The 27243-nt window shown below is 37.4% G+C and overlaps 1 protein-coding gene across 2 annotated transcripts in view; it reads right to left on the reverse strand.

The window, feature by feature from the left end:
- Window positions 1-1646: 1646 nt before the first annotated feature.
- The window catches only part of CUL3 (cullin 3), a 95607-nt gene continuing 70010 nt past the window's right edge, over window positions 1647-27243 (reverse strand). For both annotated transcript variants that reach the window (XM_030328200.1, XM_030328201.1), the window contains 10 exons: window positions 26406-26551; window positions 25246-25422; window positions 23881-24051; window positions 23140-23247; window positions 19453-19577; window positions 18902-18998; window positions 17293-17427; window positions 10672-10858; window positions 5842-5987; window positions 1647-3216 (listed from right to left, as the gene is read on the reverse strand). In XM_030328200.1, coding sequence (XP_030184060.1) covers window positions 3085-3216; window positions 5842-5987; window positions 10672-10858; window positions 17293-17427; window positions 18902-18998; window positions 19453-19577; window positions 23140-23247; window positions 23881-24051; window positions 25246-25422; window positions 26406-26551 — 1424 coding nt within the window. In that variant the 3' untranslated portion in view covers window positions 1647-3084. The remainder of the gene's footprint in view (window positions 3217-5841; window positions 5988-10671; window positions 10859-17292; window positions 17428-18901; window positions 18999-19452; window positions 19578-23139; window positions 23248-23880; window positions 24052-25245; window positions 25423-26405; window positions 26552-27243) is intronic.

Here is a 27243-nt window from a genome sequence, read left to right on the forward strand (position 1 = left end):
ACCAGACAGCTTATATAAAATTAGGCTCTAAAAATTCTTAAGTGACAGTAGACAGGCAAAAATAATACCCTGTATATTCGAAGTGAGTCTCTAAAACTGTGAACAAAAGTAGCATTATCTGGATCTAACTTATCAGAATTATTTTCCAGACTGAGGAACTAAGTAACATTTCGAAGGCTGACACGATGCCAACCCAACAGCTTCCTAGGGATGTAGGTGTAATCTTAAGATCACTGGTTGTCTCCTAAGCCTTTCCTGCTACTTACACACACACTGTGGGGAGTGGACCATCAACAGGGCTTTACTATGACAAGGATTCTTACCAAGAAGGTGTATCAGCATCTTGGGGGTTTGGGAGTGGTACATGTCTGTGTGTACAAGTCTACACAGGTGATTCTCATATCCTTTACAGACAGACATCTCTTCTGCCATCCCCTTTTAAAATTCACTGACATAAAAGAAATCCTTGCATTCACAACCACATTTTATTTTGTGAGGCTGTGTTCCCTAGTTGCAATGAATTTTCAATCTTATTAAATAATATAGCTATATAATAACAGTTCAAAAGAAACACCATCCTGGGTTTCAAAATGATAGCAGAGAATTACAACTCAGCAAGTGAACACAGATTACATCATTTTTGTAGTTAGAAAACTATGTATCCACCCTCAAAATTCTTCAAGTAAGTCATCAAAATTTATTCACATCAACAGGATTAAATGGTTAGGATGTATTCCTCTTTAAAATTAAGACATTAAAAACCAGAAATTAACAGCATGAATAACCTCTTGCTGAAAAGAAGGTAATGTCAGTATGTACCGTTATGAGCTAAAATAATACGAGTTAAAACATAAAACTGTTAGGGGACCCAATTTTGTTCTTCAATGCAGTACCATTCTGCAGCCATTCAATTCAACTGTAGCTCAGAAATGTGTTTCAATGTATTTGTAAGCATTTAGAGTATCAAGCCGGTGCTCCCAAACTGACAAGTGTCTCTAAGCTCTAGATTTGATCTGTACATCCATTCTTGAGAAAAAAACATAAATTTAACTCCACTGATTTTTAGTACTTTAAGATGGCACTTAAACTTTTGCTTACTGAGATTTCAAATGAAGTTTTTACCCTTTTCGTATTTATTAACTTGACCATCTGAGCTGTTCTATTTCCCGAGGTGTTATAATTATTTAATTAGGAATTGAGAGCAATAAGAAAAGCGGTGACATCTCAAGTACCAGTATCTTTCCGTAGACAAACACCTTCCCATTACAGAAATCCAGTTATGTAAACATCAGAAGGCTGAGCCCGCCAGCTTTCCATTTTACACCTGCCCTACTGTCACTCAAGTGTGGTAACAGTACCCTGAGAATAATGCTCATGGTAGTTTTCATCTGCATCTTAACTGCAACATGTAAAAGTGGAAAATGTAGAGATTAAGAGCATGAGGCTTGCGATTCTACAGTCCAAAAGGAGACAGAATTCAATGCATTGCCAACTCTAAAAGGAAAATTATAACCCAAGACGCATGGGGAAAAATATTTACGTGGAGTTTTTAATCCATATTAGAATTCAGTTGTTGTAACTTGACCATAAATTTAAACAGAAACCATCTTCCGAGACATACATTCTAATAAATGTATCAACAGTACTGATAGTCAACCAAGAGTCTGTTATTTGAACTCATTAGTAACATTTCGCTTTTCTATCAGACAGAAACCTATAGTGGTTTGCCCCGATTACACAGCTGAAACATTGTCTTATGAAAACAAAATGAGACAAAATTAAATAAAATTGAAGATAAAAATACTCTGAAGTTAAAGCAAACTATAATCCTTGGCGGATCAATCAGGTAAAAAACATTGGTGAAAGTTGGAAGCACAGGATAACTGACATGAATCTTCAGCACAAAGTACATCTTTGAGAACATGAAACGATGACTCTTTGGAGGACAATAGCTGAATACCCAAGAATCATCAGGTTTGAAAAATATTGCTTATCACTTCCCAAAACACAGCTGCAAGAACTGAAGATCTCATTAAAAAATATTAAGGTAATCATATTTATTGCATCTTGAGAATGCGTTTCAAAACAGAAAATTAACAGTGCACCCCAGCTTCACCAAAATATATATTTAAGAGAGGGGCAACCTAAGATATTTATAAACAAAGTATAGGCTGCATGTGCTTTTCAAAGGGTCTGAATTAAATACAACCAGCTGCCAACTTTGTGCTCTGACATACTTGAGTTAGTGGGTGTTGTGTATACGAAATCATTTATTTTTGTCTACAATAAATGAAATAAAAACACTGCCCTATACAATCCACTATTAGCAGTGAGTACAACAGCAAAAAATTATTGTACAATTTATACATACTAAAATATTTTCTCTCTCTAGAGATAACGCAGAACAAAACCTAATCATTATGACTTAATGTGGGAAATCTCAAATTACAATAGGGAAAAACGAAATCAGGGAGTGTATGGAGCCCAAAATAAAGGTTCCTGGTCATAAGGCTATAAGATTAGTAAGTGCAAGTGGTAGAATAAAGCATGCTCAAATGTATGCCTGGGTCTTTGTATATCTATCAAACCTTTAAATTAAACAAGACTAGCTGAAGAAATGTCTTAAGCAGAGCAAGATAACTGGGGACTGTGTCATTTCTTTTACCATTTTTGTTACCCAACTTATACAATGCGCAAAGTGCTAAGCAACACTACAAAACACATTTACGTCAACACTGAAGACCTGGGGAAATGAAATCCAACAATTTTATTTTAATGAGCTGTATTTTCTAAATTTTTGTTTTATTTTTTCCTGTTTTCATACAGTATTGAAAACAAAACGCAGCACATTCACATTTTCCCGAGGAACTGTAAAGATGATCTCTACAGGGATAAACGTAAAGCCTGAAGCTCAATCAATTGATGTTGAAAACTCTCAAAGGGAGTAAAGGCTTGATCTGAATGGTCTAGAACATGTACTGTAATTTAATAGCAGAGATGGCCGTCTTAATATTTAATGATTTAAAAGAACTTCTCAGTCCATGCGAAAAGTACAGTCCAATAAATCAAATTTCTGAACGCATTTTATGCTACATATGTGTATACTTTGCGATCCTCAGGTGTTCGTGCCAAATATTCTCTCTCAATAAGTCCTTCAATACGTTTCTTAATAACAACTGGACTTGGTAAGAATCGAGCCTTCAACTGCTGAGTTACCTAGAAGAGAAAGTAGAACAACGAATTCCTACCAGAAAATTTAAAAAATATTTAACATTTCCATGTAAACACACAAAAATTCTTACCTTTGAACAGAACTGATGTGTCATTTTAAGATTCAAATCAAACTCCAGTAATGTGATTACTAAAGTCAAAAACTGACTTTGAAAATCAAAATAGGTTTTATTTGAAAATGTGATGTATGGGTTAGAATATACCTCATCAGAACGTGAATGCTAAGGTGGGTCAGTAGTTGAATTAGGTGGAATATATTAGCATGAATGTATACCACACCGTGGCTTAACCATTTTGATGCTATCATCTAAACTTCTGGGTTATTCTCCCATTCACAGAATTTCGGAATCATAACGTCTTTAAGAGCACAGACTCTGAACCCAGAGTATCTAGATTCAAATCCCAGCTCTTCCATTTACTAGCACTGGGACCCTGGAAAAGTTAACTTAACCTCATGAAACTGATGGCAATGTCTGGTCCGTTGTAAGGGCTACTGCTGTTGTTCTTTTCTCCAACTGCTGTCAGGATTCTAGGTATTGTGTGTGACATCGCTAAAAATAAAACAGTAACGACAGCAGCAGCTGAGGTCTGACTGTGCACTATGTATCAGTCACTCTGTATATGTTAACTTATTTAATGCTCTTAACCCTGCAAAGTGAGGAAAATAGCCAGGCAGCAAGACTGACATAAACTGAAAGTAAACCGAACCAATAGTTAGAGATGAGAATCTAAACCTTTCCGACCCAAAGTTCATGCTTTCCCCACTGATCTACCCTGCCTCCCTGCCTCTCTTGCAGAACACCTATCCACCCACAAGCCAGTTTCCTTTTTTTACTCCTGTTGGGTCATGTCCTCAAGACCACAATGGATTGACAATTCTTTGAAATCTGAAACTTCAGTACTTTCCCCCTCCAACTAAAATCTATCTCCTTTCTAGTATGATCACTCCACTATCAACACACTTGTTCCCAACCCACCTGAGATCTCTCACCCTCTGACCCTTCCTTATGAGCTACTAGTAACTTCTTCTGACCTTACCTCCTTCTTGACAGGGTCTGGATCACTTCAGCTATACTGTCAACAGTACCCTCAATTCCCAGATTCCTTTGGTTCTCTTCCACAAACACCTGTTCCACGTTTACGACATCATTCAAAATCTACTACTCAGTTCCCTGCAGGGTAAAGTTGTTTTTACACCTTTTGGGCAGACCAGGAATCAACAAGATGTAGCCCACAGGCCAAATACAGCCCCACTGCCTGTTTTTCTAAATTCTTCCTGGAACACAGCCACACTTAACTGTTACTGGTGGCTGCTTTCGCACTACAACTGGCCATTGAAAAAAAAGTCTGCCAATCTCTGGTATAGACTGATAACACACATTTAATGTGTTCTAGTTCAGCAAGTTCCTGAGCACCATCCCCTCACATCCTGTTTCACGCAGGGAAGAGAGACCACTTCAGCATACAATTCCTTCGACTCCCACCTCCTTACACATACACATTTATTCACACTCGTATCCACCCTTGATTAGCACACACCTTGCATCCTGCCCTGGGTCCCAAGAGGGGCACATTCAGTAGCATCTTTGTTAACACATCTACCATCCACCTGTACTCTTTACACAGCTCGCTCTCCTTTCCTCTCCTAGACTCTGTACGTCAACTGTCCCTCAATCCCGTCTTCTTTCCCTTCCTTCCTTAACCTTAGCGTTTAGACACGGGGAGTATCTTCCCGCCAGAAAAACAAAATCCAGGACGCCTCCACTTAACACCCAGTCCTCCAGGTTTGCTCTGCGCCCTTTCCCATGAGCCAACATCTTGAAGGACAAGGCACTCTCCTGGTTTCCCCTTCACTTCCTTCCTCTGGCCCGGCCAGCAGATGTCCACTCTCCAGAGCAATGCAAATGCCAGGGAAAACCCATGAGTTACCTAATTGCCAACAGGTCTTAAGTGTTTGACTTTTTTCACTTTTTGAAAATTCCTGACCGATCACTCTTGTAATTTTCTTCCTTTGCCATGTGATATAAACTCAGCTTGTGCAAAATTCTGCTCACGGACATGAAGAACACAGCGGCACACGGTCCCTCCTCCTCCTTAGCCAGAAACCAACGTGTACTCGACTCCTCTCATTTCCCACGGACGGCCAGTCGGTAAATGGTGACTTCCCATTTGTCTTCACACAGCTCTCCCCCCTCTACCAATATTTATTCAGCCCTAATCATTTCAACGGCCTTTCAAGGAGGCTTCCCCTTCTTTGTTTCCAAATTTACAATATGTAAGCACTCAATAAATGGTAAGTTTATTTATTTTTGGAAATAAAAGTAGACTGTTTAACATCAAAGCATTAAGTAGCAGCAAAATTTTTTTATTCTTCAAGTGACAATATTCTATTACTTGTATTACAAGGACATTAGTTCTCAAAGTGCACACATATCTGGATACACCCCTGTGCTCAGTTATCAAGTAAGTGCCATACTTTGTGTTACCTGACTATGGTTTCCTTATTCTAAAATTAGATTTTAAATAACTTGAATATAGTTCTTCCCTAAATTTGAACCGTTAGTATTATTTTGCCTTTTCGACCCTGATCTGGCCCCACAGCGCCCTTACCTCTGCTACTAATACATTGTGCTGCATCTTCTTTCTGGACTTCATTATCCGCACTATAGCAGCTTCTATCTCATGTTTTCTGTCGTCGTCTACTTTCTGCCTCGTTTCTTTCCTTTCTGGGTCAGATTCACCTTGTTTGGCAGCAACTAAAAGACAAAGACATTTACCATGTAATTACCACGTAATGCAAAAAATGTAGTTTAGAGACAAAGATAATTTAGTATTATCCACATAGACCCATTTCAACCTGAGTATACACATACACTTATTAATTCTAGAGAACATTGAAGAGAACATTCAAGAAGAACATTCAAAGGGGCCTACTTCAACGTTTATTTTCACAAATATTTAAATAACGATCACTGATATAAAAATTCTGCTTATTCTTTTTAAGTATTAGGAATTTAATTTTACAGAGATAATAAAACCAATTTTGTTTTTATTAAATACAATGATTCCTCTCCTGGAAGAAAAATGGTAGCTGGATATATTTAATAGAAAAATTATCAGTAAATAATTTTCATTGCTGTGACTTCCAGAGGTCAACTCATACTTTACCAACATAATGCCAAGATATCTTAAGAGGAGGAAAGAGTTCTATATTGCCAAGATGTAGTTAGCTCAATTTAAATAATGAGAAAGCACCACTGGGATGTCAGCTGAAAGAACTCCAGAACAAGTACTTTATTTGTTCCTCTCACAGATTATCTAAACAATTTATCGTATGTCTTAATTTTTCTTTCTGTCACAATCTCGCTATCACTAATGCATAGTACATTCCAACCTTTCGGAGAAGAGAAGTCTTACCCTGTTATTGCCTACTGTCTTCAAGGCAACTACTCAGGAATAAATACAGAAGTCCCTTTCTCTTAAAACTTTGCTCTCACTGAAGTAGCAGAAAAAGAAAAGTAACAGATTTTTTGTTTATCTGGTCATCAATAAGAGATAGATAATGAAGTTTTGGGAGGCAGAAACTGGAAAATTACAAAGAACCGCCTAAGACACTGCTGGCTTAGGCACGGGCACATCCACAAGAGAGCGGACTGTACAGTTCAGAAGATCATTCTGGTGTGTATGTCCACTCAGCAGTTTCTAATTAGAATCCCTTGGTTAAGAATTCTTTCAGTACCTTTTTCCAAGTTAAAGATAATCAGTATCTTAAGAAGAGAAGAATTAGATTAAAATGACCTCCTAAGAAAGAATAATGCTTTTACTCAAAAAAAGCCAACGTCATTAAAAAAGAGAGAGAGGGGGAAGGAGAGAGGGAGGGGGAGAGGGAGAGGGGGAGGGGGGGGGAGAGAGAGAGAGAGAGAGAGAGAGAGAGAGACTGAGACTTAGAGTAAATAAAAATCAATGTAATGGGGAAACCTTAACTGAATCCTGGACCTAAAGAGTAAGATATGAAAGGCATTTTATTTTATTTTTTAATGTTTATTTTGGAGAGAAGAGAGTGTGAGCAGGGGAGGAGGAGGAGGTGGGGGGGGGAGAGAGAGAGAGAGAGAGAGAGAGAGAGAGAGATGGATGCAGAATCTGAAGCAGGCTGCAGGCTCTGAGCTGGCAGTACAGAGCTTGGCACAGGGCTCGAACTCATGGACATGAGCTGCAAGATCATGACATGAGCCGAAGTCAGACGCTTAACCGACGAAGCCACCCAGGTGCCCCTAGAAAGGCATTTTTGAGGCAACTGTGGAGGTGGTATAAAATATTTATTTATACAAATAAGTATTATGGAATTATTAATTTTCTTGGGTGTGATACAGTATTACAATTATTTTGGAAAATACCTTATTCTAAGGAGATAAAATGTATGCTTAAGTATTAGGGTGGGGGAGTGTAATGTTTGCTGATTAATTTAAAATGCTGTAGCATGGGGCGCCTGGGTGGCGCAGTCGGTTAAGCGTCCGACTTCAGCCAGGTCACGATCTCGCGGTCCGGGAGTTCGAGCCCCGCGTCAGGCTCTGGGCTGATGGCTCAGAGCCTGGAGCCTGTTTCCGATTCTGTGTCTCCCTCTCTCTCTGCCCCTCCCCCGTTCATGCTCTGTCTCTCTCTGTCCCAAAAATAAATAAACGTTGAAAAAAAAAATTTAAAAAAAAAAAAAAAAAAAAAAAAAAAAAAAAAAAAAAAATGCTGTAGCAAATATATACACATATGAAGGGGGAGGGTGGGGTCAAGGGCACCGGAGCAAATGGGACAAAAAATTTAATGACTCATAAATACAGGTGATGGCCATACATACCTTTGTCCATTATCGTGTTTCTCACTTTTTTTATGGATTTGAAAATATTTAAAATAAAAAGGTGGAGAAAAGAATTTTTTAATTTTTTTTTTTTTAACATTTATTTATTTTTGAGACAGAGAGAGATAAGAGCATGAACGGGGGAGGGTCAGAGAGACAGGGAGACACAGAATCTGAAACAGGCTCTAGGCTCTGAGCGGTCAGCACAGAGCCCGACACGGGGCTCGAACCCACAGACCGCGAGACCATGACCTGAGCTGAAGTCGGATGCTTAACCAAATGAGCCACCCAGGCGCCCCAAGAATTTTTTAAAAAACAATCTATTGTGTTCGGCTAGATGTGACCACCTAAATAGGTATATTCCAAGATAAATGGGAAGGCTGTGGTGATACACACTGGATTAGGAGGTTTTTTAAAACGTGAGGGCAGAAGCTCACTCTCAGTCTCACACAGTACCCTTCCCTTAAGAAGAACATAACAGAGGCACATGCTTGTGTAAGGGGGTACAGATGTATCTAGCTATATCTGGGAAAGGGTTGGGGAAAAGTGGGATGCAGTGGTGGGGAAAACTGTTAACTATGGAAATTGCTGTAGATTACAGTGAAATCTAATTTTTTTTTTTTTAACGGTTATTTATTTTTGAGAGAGAGACAGAACACCAGCGGGGGAGAGGCAGAGAGAGCAGGAGACACAGAATTCAAAGCACGTTCCAGGCCCTGAGCTGTCAGCACAGAGCCTGACATGGGGCTTGAACTCACAAACCATGAGATCACGACCTGAGCTGAAGTCGGACGCTTAACTGACTGAGCCAACCAGGGGCCCAGTGAAATCTAATTCTTCTCAAAGGTTGTGTTATTTGAGTAATATTTTTAACTTCTTTGTCTAAACTTCGATTCCTGACTATAGTAAGAGCAGAATAATTAGGTTAGGACAGAGTCTTTGCATCTTCGATTATGAGCCAAAAGGCAAGGATGTATTTTGACAACTTAGGAAAAACCCATGTGGTCACATACTTATCACCAGGAAGAAAATTTTAACTTCTACAAAATATATTTAAGAGCCATGATAATTTAAGTGCCATTCCTAAATGAAAACATTATTTCTTCCTAGAATTTTATAGCTGAAAAGAACTTTGAGAGATCTAGCTGAATTCCTTACCATACAGAACTGTATTCCTATTTTAATTAAAGTGTTATATACGCACATTTAACATCAAAAATAAAAAATTCTATTTTCATCAGATCTAAAATTCTACACACACACACACACACACACACACACACACACACACCACTGCCACCCCAAATTAAAAATCCAGAGAGAAGACTATTTTTTTTTTGAGAACAAAAATAGTATCTGGAATTATTATTGCTGGGCATAATGGAATCTAGGATTATAAAGAATTACTTATTTAGGGTAAAGCAGGGTGAGGTTTGGTAATTCACATTATGTATCACCATACATCTTCCTCTAAATCTAGAATACAAACAAGTCCTGAAATCCAAAACCTGTATCTACCTAAACCTGTAAAGTCTTATGCCCTGCACTGGGGAAAAAAAGATATTTTATTCCATGACTTTTTAAGCATAGTTCTGTTTTTATTTTCAATTTACATCTGTGTCCAAACATGAGGCTATTTTTGGTGATGAAGGTACAATGATACGGTCTGCAAATATGGGACAAATTAGGCAATGCTTTAAAAGAGACACCACCCTGCTTCAGAAGGCACACAAATCCAATCAGGGTCAAAAAGGTCAGTAGAAGTGTGTATACAATGTTTTTTTAATGTATTCTGGTAATCAGTTACAGATTTAACATTAAAATAATTTTTAAAAGACTCATAAACACAATTTTTTAAAGTTAAAGAAACTACAGTCATTTTAAACTTATTTTAAAATACTATTTTTCTACAAAGACTACAGAGCTGTAATGGATGAGTCAGTCCTGTGAAGCTTATCTAATAGTAATTTTGAAATCAGGGCACAAACTATGTTAGAGGTTTACACATGAGCAAAGGTAAAGTGCTTTTTTCCCCTTAAATACATAGAAAACACGTTGTACACTATGTTAAGTATATAATAAACAGGATGCTCATTATTAATTAAAAATAAACACATTAAAAATTGTTCACAATAGGGTCATTTCTAAGCTTTTAAATGAGAGATAATATGGGTTTTTAAGGTTTTGCAACTTAAAAAACACCCATCAAAACATAAATAGCTGCATCTAAAAATCAAACTTTAGATAAATAACCCCCAACTCTGACAAATCTGTAAATCAGTTTAAAAAAGATGTCCATCATTAGTTAACTCAACCAATTAAAAACAATTATTTTATAAATACTAATCTATAACAAAATTGTATTTACCTGTTGAAAACCAAATGGAAATAAATACCTTGTTCACACTACAAATTACTTTTTAAAACGCTCACCGTACTTGGATTCAACTGTATTTTGACAGGAACACATATGAATAGAGCTGCTTTAGTCCTTAACCTACGTGTCACACAGCATCAGAAACGCAATACTGCTTTTGGAGAAAGAAATCCAACAGATAATAATTTTTTCAGAGGAAAAATGTAATTCCAGATACCTGTTTGAATCTTGACTCTGTGTAGTTTGGATGTGAACTGATCATTAACTGTAAATATGTGACCATTTTCTATTTCCTTTGACTTGGGTTCTTTCGTGAGAACCCGCTGGGTTGGTTTACCACAGGCAAGGGACTGCAGGGCTCGAACAAGCTCTCTTTCAGGGATATCGGTCTCTTGTTGAATTTCCTGAAATTTCACCAGATTGACAGAATTAGACTTTGAAAGATTAAAGCAGATCAGTTAATTACTAAGTAAAATCAACCAAACAGGAGAGAGATAATTACATGAAAGAAATAATTTACAACAAAGAATTCCCTGATTATTAGGACACTTCACTAAAATCTCACTTATTTGAACAAACTAGAGGAAAAGGTGATTCAAATCACAAAATATTGAAAAGACATGTACTTTTTAATTTCAGGAGATATAAGGCCTAGTCTAAAAATGTCATCCAGCAGAGATTATTTGGGACCTGCTCTACTATTTAAGTAAAAAAAAAAAACGAAACAAAGTCTTAACAAACACGATTGCTTTTGGAAAAGCTCTACGATCCTACAAGTGGACCCACACTACTTCTGCTCAGCAACTTCTTTTATAGAAAGAAGCAAGGTCAGCCCAAAGCTAAGGCATTCTACCATACAATCAAAATTCACAATCTGTGCTGACCATTTACTGCCTGTATGACCAAATGAAAAAAACATAAATTCCTGGTAATTAACATTAAACATGAAAAAAAGTAAGAAATATTTTCAAGTCCAGGTGATAATTTTTGCTTCTTACCATGGTATGAATAAAATGCAATAGTAAAAACAAAAGCAGTTTAGAGAAGAATGAATGTGTAATGTCTTGATTCATCATGCTCCTCTTTGGTCCACGGGACAGTAAGGGAATTGCACATGTATACGATGTAGTTCCTACATGTCTACAGATGTATGATGCCACCCAGTCTTCACAGCAGGGCAGATCGCTTTGATTTGCTGTGTAAAAGCTATTCTTTCTCAAGAGCAGCTCAGGAAGAATAGGCATATTGATCGTGTAACTGATCTGGAGAGAGTCATTCTCTCTTTCACAGGAGTCTGAGCACCAGCGTGGGTTTCTCTAAAGGACTATCAGTGAGGAGTGAAAGAAATGCGAATTTTAGTGATGATGAAGCACATTCCTTTGTCTCAAATGATCTCTGTATGTCTCCATACTTTAGTCATTTCAAATACTATAAATGTTAAATCCTGGCAAATTAAATAGGTGCTATTACAATGTTGATTATGATTATTATTATGTGTGACAAGTGACTTAATCACATATTCTATTGTTTAGTCATACTGAGAGAAAACTAGAAACTCCTTCTTAGGTGATATTTTACAATTACAGATCATTCCCAGAGGTGACTATTGCAATTCAGTGTGCATCCTTTAGGACTCTTCCTATACATCTACATATCCACACAGGAATACAAATCCATACACACGTGAGTTATGTATGGGAACATGCCCATTAATACACCAGTATTAATGTTAAATATAAATGGGATACCTCCTCTGTAACATGTACTTTTCCCATTCCGGCACATGTACCCTTTCATTTTCTTTTGCTTTATTACCTTTTTGGTAGAAGTCTTCTACCTTTCTCGCTAGAATGAGTCCTAGGAAATGATTATGATTCTTATTAAAATATTGCTTTCCTCAAGTTATTTTCTGATTAACTGATTTTTATATAAAAGTTGATTTTTCATCTGAACTCTTCTATAAGAATGTTCTCAGGTGATTATCATAGTTGACAATCACCCTGCCTACAAATTTTGTCAACTCCTGATTTCACTTTTTCTTAGTGTTAGGACCTGCAGAACAATGCTGAATAATAGTAATAATTAGGCAGATATCCTAAAATCTGTTCCTACCTTTCATGGGCAGAGGTCTAATATTTTACTACCAACTACTGCTTGCTTATTAGGTCTCTCGTTAGATATAACCTTATGACATTAAGGAGATTTCATTCTATTCTTAGGTGGCTAAGAGTCCCCCATATCCTGGAAATATGAAATGGAGACTGACTACTACAAATGCTTTTTGTGTATCTATAGAAATCATTAATTGATTTTCTCCTTGAAAAGTCTGGCAATACAGCAAATGCTTAGTTAACTTGATGATGATGATGATGATGATGATGATGATGATGAAGGAGGAGAAGAAACCTTAATTATGTTAACAAATTCCTTCTTTGTATTCCAGGGATAAATCCTATTTGGACACACAGAATCATTCTTTCAATATGCTGCTGAGTATGACCTGCCAATATTTTATTTAAGATTTGTGCATTTCTTTTTTTTTTTTTAAGTTTACTTATTTATTTTCAGAGAGAGCACAAGTGAATTGGGGAGGGGCAGAGAGAGAGAATGCCAAGGAGGCTATTCGCACAGAGCCTGATGTGGGGCTTGATCCCACGAACCATGAGATCATGACCTGAGCCAAAATCAAGAGTCAGACACTTAACTGACTGAGCGTCCCAAGCGTCTACTTCAAGCATCCCAAGATTTGTGCATTTAAAGTTGAATAACCTATAGCTTTTTCTTTTTTGTATTCTCCTTGTTCACTTTTAGTAATAAGGTTATGTCAACCTCACATATTTCCAAGAGCAACAGGTGTATTTTGCTTTCTGAGTTGAAAGTTCTCTGTATAGCTTTCAATTTTAATTTGCTAATTATATTATTCATATCTTCTAGACGATCTTTTTTATTGTCTTGTCAGGACATTTGTGAAGGATTTCTGTGATTGCAAATTGTCTATTTCACCTTGTATTCCCAAACACTTTCCTTTATATGATGTGAAATTATGTTATTAATGATGTTAGCACTTCTTCATGAGATACCAATTATCACTGGTTTTTAACCGATTTCTATTTAAGTGCTACTGCCTAACATTAATTTTGCTATTATCCATAACTAGTTTTTATATTTCAGACTCACTCTCAAGAAAATTTAAGAAGTATAATATCAGAAAAATATGTATTAATTAATATCTACATGCCTTTCAAAAACCAAATGCTAGTTACTATAATCTAGGGTAGAAACTACCACCTTATGTATTTCCTGATTTTAGCTGTTTTAAACCGTAACAAACTTCTATTCATTAAAAAAATACATAAAAAGAGAAAAAGCTTCAGCAGCTTGACCACCATGGATGAAATGTGACACAACATATAAATGCCACCTTTTGCAGGCAGCTTCTGAGATGGCCCATAATGATCCTGGTATGTTTTAGCCTTGTGTGATCCTCTCACAGTATTGGGGCTAACTTGGGTGATCAAGAAAATAAGAAGTGACCGTATGCGACTTCAAAGGCTAGCGTCATAAAGGCATGCCAGGTTCTGCCCGGGGCTCTTGGATGGCTCGGGTTAGGGAGAGTTTCCCACTGGCATGCAAGGACAACTGAACAGCTATGTGGTAAGGGCCACGTGAAGAGACACGGAGACCTCTTTTATCAAGAGCTGAAATGAACTTGCCAGCTACGTGGAAGGAAGAATATTCCAACTGCTTAGAAGTGTATTTTCCAGGCACAAACATTAGGTGACTGAAGCCCCAGGTGACATCTTCACAACCTCATGAGAACCTGTGAGCCAAAACTCACCAAATGAGCCCCTCCTAAACCTCTAACCCACAGAAACCAGGAAAGATGATAAATTGTTAGAGGTTGTTTTAAACTTAAGTTTTGAGATGTGTTATGTAGCATTAAATAACACATACACCATTTTACTGAACGAATAAAGAGTACTCAGAGTTAAAAAATCAGCCTCCTTTTAAAGTATTACTTTCAACTATCCTCTCTAATTTGTGGAGGTGAGTTGTGTAAAAGAGCCGGCTAATAACGCTTACACAGCAGCCTAGAATGCAACATACGGTATGAGGACAAACTTCAAGTGCCTTCTCACAATGCCCCCTGTTCAAGTTGCAAGCAGCCAGAAGGCTTTGGAGCCACAGGAATGGCATTCTACATATGCCATTTATGCTCAGGCATCTGGTTTGTTACTTAGCTAACATTTGAAATATTAGAGGAATTTGCTGCCTAATTTTACCCTCTACTTAATGATGCTCATTAGTATCAGTGATCCCAAGTCGGTTGGGAAAGAGAAGAGTAAGCCTGAACCACTAAAATTACTAGCAATTCTAATAATGGCTTTAGAAAATGAGTTTATGGTTTTGTCTCATTATTTTCATCAGCTCTTTATAAAGTAGGACTGAAAACCAACATTAATTAGCATTTATCAGCAGTTTATTTTGCTTAAAATATATTACCCATGGTAGCTGCAGATTAAAACAGTCAAGCTGTTAGAGATCATTTAATTCCACCTCTGTTTGAAAAGGCTTACAACTTGAGCAAGGTACTCAATACTTGCTTAATTAATATCCTTGGGACTAAATCATATGTAACTTGCGCTGGACAGTTGAGGTTACTCCCCTAGGTAAGACACACCTGGAAATAGATAAGACCAAGACCTCTTGACTTAGCCACCAGACCTACAACACTTGGGTTTCAAAGCATTTCCTTTAGGTGTATCCCATAAAAACAATAATCTCTTAAATGCAAGCATGAAGGTAGGTATAAAATAGGCCTACAGGGGTGCTTGGGTGGCTCACCTGACTCTTGATTTTGGCTCGGGTCATGGTCCCACGCTCACGTGACTGACCCCTGTGTCAGGCACAGTGCTGGGACACTGGGCGTGGAGCCTTCTTAAGCTTTCTCTCTCTCAAAAATGTCTACAATTCAATTCTGCCCTAAATTTCAAGTGAACTTATTTCTATGTTCACAGTGTCTGAAAATTAGCTTTCAATTAAGAATAAATACGGCAATAATTTTACAGCTTTTATCTTAAATTTACACTTAAGAATCACATGATCTTGGGGCCCCTGGTTGGCTCAATCGGTTAAGTGTCCGACTTCAGCTCAGGTCATGATCTCACGGCTACTGAACTCAAGCCCCGCATCAGGCTCTGTGCTGACAGTTCAGAGCCTGGAGGCTGCTTCAGATTCTGTGTCTGCCTCTCACTGTCTACCCCGCCCCTCTCATACTCTGTCTCTCTCTCAAAAATAAACAAACATTTAAAAAAAAATTTAGGAAGAATCACATGATCTTTATTTCCACTCAACGTACCTATTAAAGGCATGGGAAAAGACTAATTGCATTTAATGTAATCAAAGGTCTTGGTGGAGGAAAGAAAAAAAAGATGGGTATAAAAAAGAAATTTGACACTACCAAGATAGTGTAAAACTAGCACTAGACATAGAAAGCGATCAGATTTGATTGCTCAGAGTGCAGAAACAGACCCACACATCAAAATCAATTGATTTTTTTCATAAAGGTGCCAGGTAATTCAAAGGGAAAAGAACAATGCTTTGGACAAAGAACAACGGAATGGACAACAGAGTATCTGTGTGTGGGGGGAAATAATTCTTAATTTTTACTTTATTTTTTGTAAGTAAATTCTAACATTTCTTAGACAGGATATCAAAAGCCATGAACTATAAAAGGAAAGTGGCAACTGGACTTTTTCAATATTAAAAGCTACTGCTCTTCAAAAAATATCATTTAAGGAAAATGAAAAGGCAAGTGACAGTGTGAGAAAATATTCATACCACGCAGATCTGACAAAGGATTTGTATCCAAAATTTGTAAAAAGCTTTCCAAACAACCCAATAAAGACAGGAAGAGGCGCTTCACCAAACAAGACATGTAAGTGGCCCAGGAACACACCCAGGATTCTCTGCGTCTTGATCGCCATCAAGGAAAGGCAAGTTAAATCCACAGTCACATACAATTACACGCCAAATAAAACAGCTACAATTTAAAAGTATTAAATTCTGTAGGCGATATGGAGCAACTGGAACTCTCCTACACTGCTGGCAGGAATGTGAAAGAGCACAACACTTTGGGACATTGCTTGGCCGTCTCTTAAAAAGTTCAACCCATCTTTCTCTTCCTAACAGCCTAAATCTGAGAATGACTCAAATGCCCATCGCTAGGTAAGTGGGTAAAGAAAACGTAGTAAATCCGTATAATAGAGTATCATTCAGCAATAAAAAGGAACGAACTACTGAAACCATACACACACCAACATGGATGACTCAAAAATACGTGATGGACAAGCACAACACATATTCTATGATCCCATTTACAGGAAATTTTAGCAAGGCGAAACTCATCTATAGTGATACAGAGCAGATCACTGGCAACGTTGGGACAGTGAGCTGGAACACACTGCAAAGGAGTATACACATTTAGGGGGTAATATTCTAGATCGTGATTGTGATGGCACTTATACAAGTTCACAGATCTGTTAAAACTCCTAAAATTATGCATTTAGATGGGGTATGTTTTATCATGTAACACTCATGCTACAATAAAGCTGGTTTTTAAAAAAACGAAATGAAATGTGAGCCAATAAGTATGTGATGGTCAGATAGTTCCATCGCCCAATTTTACGTTGTTTTCTCTAATGGTACTCAAAGGTTACTTAATAAAAATAATACTCAAATGATAATAACTTTAAAGGTTATTCAAATAAAGACCCCTGGTGACCGGGGAGAATCAGAAACAATACAATTGCTTAAAATTTACATAAGCAACACATACCTCAAACGTGTATTTTTCTCTATTGTTAAAGAGCATTAAAATGGTCATCTGGAAAGTGGAGACCTGCAGTATGTGCTTCCGTGTATTAGAGCCAGTTACTTGGGCCCCTCCAACACCAACTTCGGATCCATCTTCCTGTTTCATTTTTTAAAAAATACAAACAAGACAGAATTATCTCGTGGTAACTTTAACAGTATGTTTGAAAGATAAGCACTGTAATATCCAACTGTTCCCATAATAAAACTACCTAACTTATTCCTACATAAAAAGGAAACAGAACTTAAAAAAAAACAGGTACGTGTATATGTACGTATGCGCACACACGCACACACACACGCACACTCATTCATTATTTAGGACTGTCCTTTTTTTTTCCCCATTATGAACATTTTAATATATCTGAGCAAGTAATGAATCAACAATTCCTTATAGTGATAGCTAAAATTATTTTAACAGTTCAGGATGGAATAAAAGACTTAAAAGACAACACTGTCATCATACTCCTACCAAAAGTAATAGGGGTTTCTTTCTGTGTGGTCTAAGATCAAATAACAGCACAGGATGAGGGAAAAAAATCTCTGCCATCCTTAAGCCTGTTTCTGCTCTATGATTTAAGTACAAAGTAGAAAGTTAAGCCTTCAGCAATTAACATGCGAATTGTTTTTTAAAACCCACTATCTATTTAACCCAACTTCAAAAGAAAACATGATCATTTAGGAAAAAACCCTCTCCTTTAAAACAAAAGCAAGCAATAATTAAAAGCTGAGTTCGTTAGTATCCATAACCTTACTACTTACGCGCAAACATTTAATAGTGTCAAACATGAACTGTAAAGAATATTTTCCATTTCATTTAAGCATAAAAATTAGAACAGGTGTAGACATTAACAATATTTAAAAAAAGTGGGGGGGAGTTAGAGTAACTTATATAAAACCATTAGGACTATTCTTAAAATACGGAATAAAACTGTTATTTGCTGCCTAGATGACAGTTCAGGTGTTTTTCTTTTAATGTTTTTCTAAAAGATTTATTATTTATTACTTTCTTATTTGAAGGCAAATGACTTTGATTTGAATGATATCCAAGCAATGCAAGCAAGTTATTAGTCTAAACTTCACAACGTTGGATGTAAAAAAGCTATTACGTTTTTTAAACAAAAGCAATTCACTAGTGCCTTGCTAATTTTTAAAGTAAATACTTTGGTAGTATTTTGTACATCTCACAAATGCCATGTTAATTTTCCTGGTTTTGATTTACTGGAAACAAAGATTATAGGAGATGTGAGAATTCTGAAAAGGGACTAACAGCTTTGTATGCTCTTAAATAAGCTTTTATTAGCTTATGCGATACTGTCTCAAATCTAATCTTATACATAAAATGCATCATTATATTATTATACATTCCTGAAGGAAGGCTACTGAGTCTTCATAGTGTCCAATAAAGAACAGAAGGAAGGAAGTTAAAGCCAGTTTCCCCTTGTGAATATTTCAAACAGGTAGGAAAATAAGAGGAATACATAAATTACCCAGGTCAACAAAAATCAGAAATCAATTCCATAAACTAATTTCCAGTTACTTAATGTAAGTATGTTCCAACTGTCAATAGTTACCTTTTTAACTGGTCCGTAAAAGGTGGCATTGAGATCTGCAGAACCCATATGATGCTGGAGCGTGAGCTGTCGACCACTGTGTTTGGCTAAGTAAAACCTTTAGCAAATCAAACCAGGTTTTAGAGAGTCATGTAACTTACATATTTGAAATTATAAACTACAGGATAATAACCCTTAACAAGTGTCTATGTGTAAGGGCAGTATTAATTGGTATTAGTACACTTTGCCCCTGGCCTGCAGATCAGCTGTTACTGTCCCTAAGACCACTTTTCTCCACAGTAACCCAACAATCGTTTGTTCTAAGCCATGGGCAGACGTCCACAATACAAAATACACTAAGGATGAAGACATTAGTAAACTGGCCCTTTGAAAAGAGTTTACACAACTCATTCTCACACATTAAAAAGCATGAAGAATACATTCGCCTTTTGAACATTAGGTAAAACATGAAGTACAGTCATCCTCAGTCAGGAACACCACTAATGCTCAAGTTTATTTCAACTTTGGACAATTACGTGTACTTACAAATACAAAGTTTGACCTATGTTTACCTTCTGAATATCTCAAAAGCATGTCTTGGTGCTGGTGGGATGTTGCACTTTGGTGTGGCTGACTGAGTGGGCCAATATCCTGTTGTGAGCACCCGGACTGTGAGATCAACACCGCCTAAAGATACCTGTGTAAAAGATAAAAAGATGTCCCCCACAAATTAACTAGGATTTGTTTTCCGTTCCATGTAGACACTGTGTTAGAGTTATCCAAGTAGTTCGCTCCTTGTCCAATATCTAGCAAATAAAACTTAACTTCTTAAAGGCTAGATCCATCAGTGTTTTCCAAATTTTAATTATCCTGGCAAATATTTGCAATGAGTGCTTAAGATGTTGGCTTTAAAATAATGACCAAGAGAGAATTCTTACTATATAAACAAAAGTGTTAACGGTATCACTGAGAAGCATAAAGTTTTGGCCGTTATGTCTTTTCAGATACAACGTCAAGGTGTCACGAAGTATCATTTTAGAGAAAATTCTAAATCTTTCATCTTAAGGGTATCCACTTTTCATCTCAGCTTTTAAGTATTTTTACCATCTTAACACACAACCTAATATCTCACTCTAACATCTCATTCACATTTCCACTACATTAATCAAAACTTTCATGTTTTCGCACGTGTTCTTATTTTAACAGCCTCTGCAGAAGACGCTGCAGATCCAGTTCTACAAAGTGTGCTCCACAAATACTGCAAAACGGGTCACTGTCTCTACAAAATAGATGCTAGCATTACTGTCACAGTGAGGTATTTTCTTCTTTACCAACAAATTTCTAAGAAAACAAGAAAGCACATTAACAGTAACTTTTTCAAGTTTTTATTTTGAGAGAGAGAGAGAGCACGTGCGAGAGCGAGAGTGGGTATGGGGGAGGGGCAGAGACAGAGGGAGAGAGGGAATCCCCAGCAGGCTCTATACTGTCAACACAGAGCCTGATGCAGGGCCCGAACTCACAAACTGCGAGATCATGACCTGAGCAGAAACCAAGAGTCGGACGCTTGACTGACTGAGCCACTCAGGGGCCCCAACAGGAACTCTTAAGCGCAAATGAAATATTGTTATTGATATTCACAACTTGTTTTAAACCATTATTCCACATTTAACCTGGACGATTAGTGATTCAGATTTTTTTTTGGTCTTTATTTTTTTGAGAGAGAGACAGAGCGTGAGCAGGGGAGGGGCAGAGAGAGAGGGAGAAACAGAATCTGAAGGAGGCTCCAGGCTCTGAGCTGTCAGCACAGAGCCCGACGCGGGGCTCGAACCCACGGACTGTGAGATCGTGACCTGAGCAGAAGTCAGACGCCTAACCGACTGAGCCACCCAGGCGCCCCAATGATACAGATTTTTTTTTTTTAAGGAGATAAATTTCATAAATATCAAGAAGTATGCCCCACTCAGATCTCCTGCAGAACTACTCAAGCAGCTGAAGCTAATAATCTTAGACAAGGCACAGGAGAGATGACCACAGGAGACTCTTAGATGACGAACAGAGGTGGGCAGTGGCAGCGGTACATTTCCAAGTGGCAGTAATGGCACCACAACTTGGTTCAATCCCTTCTCCCACATACCCATACATCTTGCTAATTTTCAAATCTTTCCTCAGAATGTAATTTTTTAAAGGAGGCCTTCCCTGACCACTCTGCCACTACAGATTTCCTCTCTATTACCTGTCACCTGCTAAGGTGCTATGTGCTTGTTTATCTCGTTCTCATCTGTGACCCAGATTAGAATGTAAGTTCCATTGTGGGAGGGAATTTTGTCTGTTCATTCTCTGCTGTATACCCAGTGCCCAGAACAGTGCTTGGCATAGAAGGCACTTAATGAATTATTCATTAAGTGAGGGGAAAAAAAGGAAGAACCTCAAAGAAATATTCCTTTAGTGGTCTGCATGTCCTCTTCCTAGCTGTCTTAGTAAGTAATATTTTGAAGACATTCACCGTATATTCAAAGGCAGTACATGACAAGGGCAAGTGTACTGAGACTGAAGTAACAGAAACGGCTATCGAGTTAGGATACAACCTGCTGATACAAACAAATAGAAATATAATAGCAAGTCTGTTTTTCCTGCCCCTCTCTCAGTTTTTAAAATAAAAACACAAGAGAAGTGCCTGAGTGGCTCAGGCTGTTGAGCATCTGACTCCCGATTTTGGATCAGGTATTGATCCCAGAATTGTGGGATCGAGCCCTACGCTGGGCTCTGTGCTAGGCATGAAGCCTGCTTAAGATTCTCTCTCTTCCCCTCTGCCCGCCCCCTACTCAAAAATAAACAAACTCTCTCAAAAATAAGCAAACGTTTAAAAAAATATATGTGTAAGATTAGTGGAAGAAAAAAAATAAACAGGAAAAATAATTATATCTCATGAAAATATATTAGTGTATCAGAATTAAGTATAAATCTCTAAATAATCTAAAAAAGAAAAAACTACCTAGGATAATCATATTATTCAGTTCCTGCCCAACCAAATTTCTATTTGTCACAGACTTGTATCTTTCCTACTCTCAACCCTTCTCCACAATCAACTTTGAGGCAAATCATGCAACTATATATAATGGGGAGAGACCAGAAGTCCAAGTCAGAATGCCTTAATATATATAAATGTCCATTTCTATAGAATTAGGTATTTTCACATAATTTGGCTTGTGATGACCAACAAAAGTGAGAGTCTCATATCTAAATGTCAGAGGAAATGACCTCCAAATTTTTTAAATGGCTGTTATGTCTTTTTTTTTTTTTTTTTAATGTTTATTTAATTTTGAGAGAGTGAGACACAGAATCTGAAACGGGCTCCAGGCTCTGAGCTGTCAGCACAGAGCCCAATGCGGGGCTGGAACTCACGAACCATGAGAACATGACCTGATCTGAAGCCGGACAATTAACCTACTGAGCCACCCAGGTGCCCCGGCTGTCATAGGTCTGAATTACGAAGTTGTATAAGGTCACTCGAGAACAAAGGGAAAACCTGTGGAGTTCTCTAAACGGAAAGTTTAAGGTGAAGCTGAAAAACAGAGGGGAGGGGAGGGAATGGGAAGGGAGGGGAGGGGAGGGGAGGGGAGAGGAGAGGAGAGAATAAAAAGAAAATTCTGAACTTCATTAAACCCTCACAAAAACCCCATCAGACTCCAAAGCTGTTTAAAGCTGCAGCTTTACTGTCTTCCAGGAGGCACAATACAAAACCACATTTACAACACATTAATGTCAGCATTTTTATACTCTTGACCGTTCCCTAGGGGCTCTGAGAATGTCAGACTCCCTTTATGCTGATCTTATGGATGAGAATACTGAGGTATAGGAAGGTCAGGCAACGATTCTAAGATAGCACAATCCTGGGGGTAAGGTGAGAGGAAGAGTGTAAAACTCAGCAAGTGTGCCCAGGCCCCATATTCTTTCCACAATCTGTAATGGTTACGACAGTGAAATCATTCTATCAAAGTTTCAGAACACTCCTTCAAGGAGAGAGGACAAACTAAATTTTAGAAGAGAAAGAAAAACCTACTTTAAGAGTAATAGTTAAAAAAAAATGCCTATATGGCAGAAAATGATCTTTAAAGTATGCACAGACAATACAAATGTTGCCACTAACAACATTTGAAGAAATGACACCAGCAGTTATCTGATACATGGATGAAAATGCCCATTACAAAAGACTTCACACAGATACACACATACAAGTAGAAATTAATGGAGAATCTTACCCCAGTTGCCTGTAGATGCTGCCTGAATTCATCCATAGTTGTGTTTGAGATGCTCATATCCCGAAACATTCCTTCCAGTTTTGATGTGAACTGACATCCGCATTCAGTCTGTGGAAGAAAAACACAAATATGCACAAATAAACCATGGATTTTTCTATCAGCAAATGTGCAAAGAAATACATTAACCATGGAGTTTTCTATGAGCGAACGTACAAAAATTCTTCCATGTTACTGACATCCTTTCTAAACCTTTCCAATAGTTGCTCTATGCCTGTGGGCACCCAACTTTAGCGGATTTAAGAACAGTGTATTTAAGAATAACCCACGAATAAAATGCAGGTTCCCAGACTCTTTCGGAGATTCCAATGCACCTCATCAAAGGTAGGGACCAGTACTCTACATTTTAACAGGCACCCCAGGCGATATGAGTACAGGTGGTCTATGAACCGCACTTTGTGAAAATGAAACTACACAGTGATACTCTTTTTAGTATTTCCCTTGCACTAATCCTCCCCCAAATCTCCATGAATGTATCCTGCCACACCAAGAGAAATTTCAGCAAACTCTGAATGTCTCAGAACCTAAGCAAATCTAAGTGCAATCTGCTGTAAAACATCTAGCTTTATTAATTTATAGAAATATTTTACATCAACTAAACATTTTCTAACTGCATGTTGGCGTTCAATCACATAACAAACATTAGTTAGGTGCACATCATTCCAGTTTATATATACACCTTACCTTTAACTTAGATATCATATTTTTTTCAGAGTCATCAGAAACACTTTTATTTGTGAGAAGTCTCCTTGCCAAGTGTTGTTTATAATAACGTTCAAATACATCTTTTTCTTGCATAAACCTAAAAAGGACCATTGCCTTATCCAATATTGTTTCTACTTCCTGTTCTGTTAGCTGCAAAATCAATTAAAAGACAATTTAGTAATTATAAATTTTAGTTCTACAAAAATCACACCACAGTTCATCTGCAGTTATAAGACTGATAACAAATGTAGGCTGGTTGAGAGATGTCAGAAGGAGGGACCCAGCTGGAGAATGTGCCTCCTCCTTCAGAGCAGCCCCATTCTTAAGTCCTCATCTAGTGTAGCACAGTTCAGGGGCCAGGGCAGAGTTCTTTCCCCTCCCTAGAGGGCTACCACTGAATGCAGCAATGAGGTGATAATGGCTGCAGTAAAGGATGACTGAGAACAAATGAAATGAAATTCTAATCACAAAAAAGAATATTACAATGCTTTTCCATAGTATTTAGGCAGAGATTTATATGGGCAAAAGACAGGTATTTTGATGCAAGCTCATTCAAAATCTCAATTGTGCAAGCAGAAGGGTAATAATAATTGGCTGTAGCTCAAAAACTAAAACGGCCCCTGCCCTCATCTTTTAAGTGAGGGTAAGATGCTATTATAGCCAATTAAGCATATATTTAAAAAATATGGAAGACAAAATGCTCTTTCCTATGGTGATCTTCCTCTTGTCTGTTCTTCTGTTATAGCTGCTTGGAAAACCTGCATTTATTGCTTTTCCCTTTTGCTTCACAAATTCTAAGAAGAAGTTAAAAAGACCAATGTATGGGTGACAACAATATGCTTAATATAATAAGCATATATAATTATATATAATATAATAAGCCTGATATATAATAAAGGCTCTCAAACTACTTTCTGATAGCTATTCTAATCTACTCCTCAAATTCTAGGCATCCAAGAGTTGTTGGATACACAATACCCAGGACAAGGTGACAACAGCAACATCCCAAGCTGTGAATAGTGCAGTCTTCTAGTCGCCTCTCATCTCTACAGCATATCTAACCCTCATAGTCTATAAAGACTGTTTAACAACTGTGACTGTGTAGTTGCTTGGTTTTGGTATAAATTATACATTAAGTGAAATGCCAAAGGACTTTGGACCATTTCAAATACCTTAAGCAATCCTTTTCAAAGATCACAGCACACATTTAAGCACAGCAAAGGGCTAGGCTTAATTTTATGTCTACAGAATTCCCTAATTTTCTATTTTGTAGTTCCTAATTTTGTATACAATTTTAAATCTAGAAATAAAATTTCATGTGTTTTCAAATGCATTAATACTTACCCCTTTGACTCCCTTTTTCAGCTTATCATCAATAAATAATGAGAGGTATTCAGGGGACCTGGAGTTGAGGTTGAGAAAATACTCAAAGTCACCCGCAATAGTTTGTTTAAAGAGCCGGTCATTATTGAACGATTCCTGGAGGAAGCGATCAAACCTACTCTTCAGATCCAATAAGCCCTTCCAAATAAAAACAAAGAAATCAGGATACATCATAATAATTGTTTTCTATAAACAAGACACATACGATCAGGTATGTGTGCCTTAAGTTTGCGGGCTACAAATGTGTGCGCTCAGTGTTAAACTTACAGGTTCCATATTATTATTTTCAAGCCTAGATCTAAGCCTGTATTCAAAATGTCAGCCATGAGGGAGCAGCCTGTTTGCTATTCACGTGTCACTCTACCAAAGACGTCTAAGAGCTTCTGCACCGCTTCTCCTCATCCTTCCCTCTCCTGACTGAATGGATACAGCCCAAGAAAATCAGCTTTAAAAACGCACAAAAAAAAGCTGGTTACTTATACTGAAACATGAAAAACCTGAGGCATAATTTATTCACAGTATTGCTTAAAAGAAAACATTTTAGAACAAAAAGGATTTAATTGAGAAGTTATTTTTTCTAATACCCGGAGTGTGAACACTGAAGCATAGGAAAAAGTAGTAACTTTCATTCTTGAGACCATGTAAATAAGATCTTCAACAAGCAGGTTAATTAATAAATGAAAAGCAGCCGCTGAGTTCGGTTCCCAGATATAAATATACACACTTTGCAAAATTCTAAACTATTTAGGAGAAGCAGACATACTTTTCCACTGGGACAATGAAGGTAAAAAAACACGTAATACATACAGCTTAGTAAAAGTGACCTTTCTTTTTTAATTTTTTTTTTAATGTTTATTTATTTTTTTGACAGAAAGAGAGAGCATGAGCAGGGGATGGGCAGAGAGAGAGGGAGACACAGAATCCGAAGCAGGCTCCAGGCTCTGAGCTGTCAGCACAGAGCCCGACACGGGGCTTGAACTCCTGGATTGTGAGATCATGACCTGAGCCGAAGTCAGACACTCAACCGACTGAGCCACCCAGGCGCACCAGTAAAAGTGACCTTTCTATTAGCAGGTGTCAAGTTACTACAAACATACAGAGATTCTGCTGTATTCACTCACCTGGATATAGTCAACAGGATTCTTTCCTTCTCCTTCCTCAGAAACAAGGGCTTTACCCTGCTCCCTCAAATAGGAACTCATACACTCACACATTGTTTTCAAGCCATTTGGCACGCGACTAAATAACTTGTACATGCAAGCGAGGTCTGCAATCAGAAAGAACATAAAAATCGGCTACATTAAAGATTAAGGGAAAAAATGTGAATCTCTGTTCATTCTGATTTGTGAAACTTAAAGAAGCTTATCACTACTACTTGCTGACCATGCGAAAAATTACTAGAAAGCATCCAGCAAAATAGACAAAAGGAAAAAAAAATAGGCTGGCTAATGGTTATTATTGCAATTTATGAAATACAGCTTTCAGATAAGATGCTTTGAGAGCATTAATAAGATGTCTCAGCAAATTTCAGTTTACGTGGAATATGCCTATACAGTGTAATAAGAAAGCCACAAAAAAAAGAAAACTGTAATTTTGAGTTCCTATACAATTCTAATCTAGAACCCAATCATATACTATGAAATGTCTATTAAAAGGATAACTTTAGGGATAACTTTATGGATTAATTAGTAGTCAACATAATAAGAACCAATGAAAAGTCTTACAGATATTTTTAGGTATGTCTATCTCAAAGTTCAAACAGTAACATGATAAAATAAAACAAAATAAAATAAAATAAACTATACTAGGATTTATTTCATTACACACCATGGTGAAGTGTATATGATATTTATGATATTTATAGTTTTATACGTTCCTATTCCTTAGTATTTTCCTCAAAACAATCCCTAACATTTTCCAGGGGATGTCCTAGGCCAATACTTGTATTTTAAAACTTGG

Source organism: Lynx canadensis, chromosome C1 (assembly GCF_007474595.2).
Source record: "Lynx canadensis isolate LIC74 chromosome C1, mLynCan4.pri.v2, whole genome shotgun sequence".
NCBI classification, from domain to species: domain Eukaryota; kingdom Metazoa; phylum Chordata; class Mammalia; order Carnivora; family Felidae; genus Lynx; species Lynx canadensis.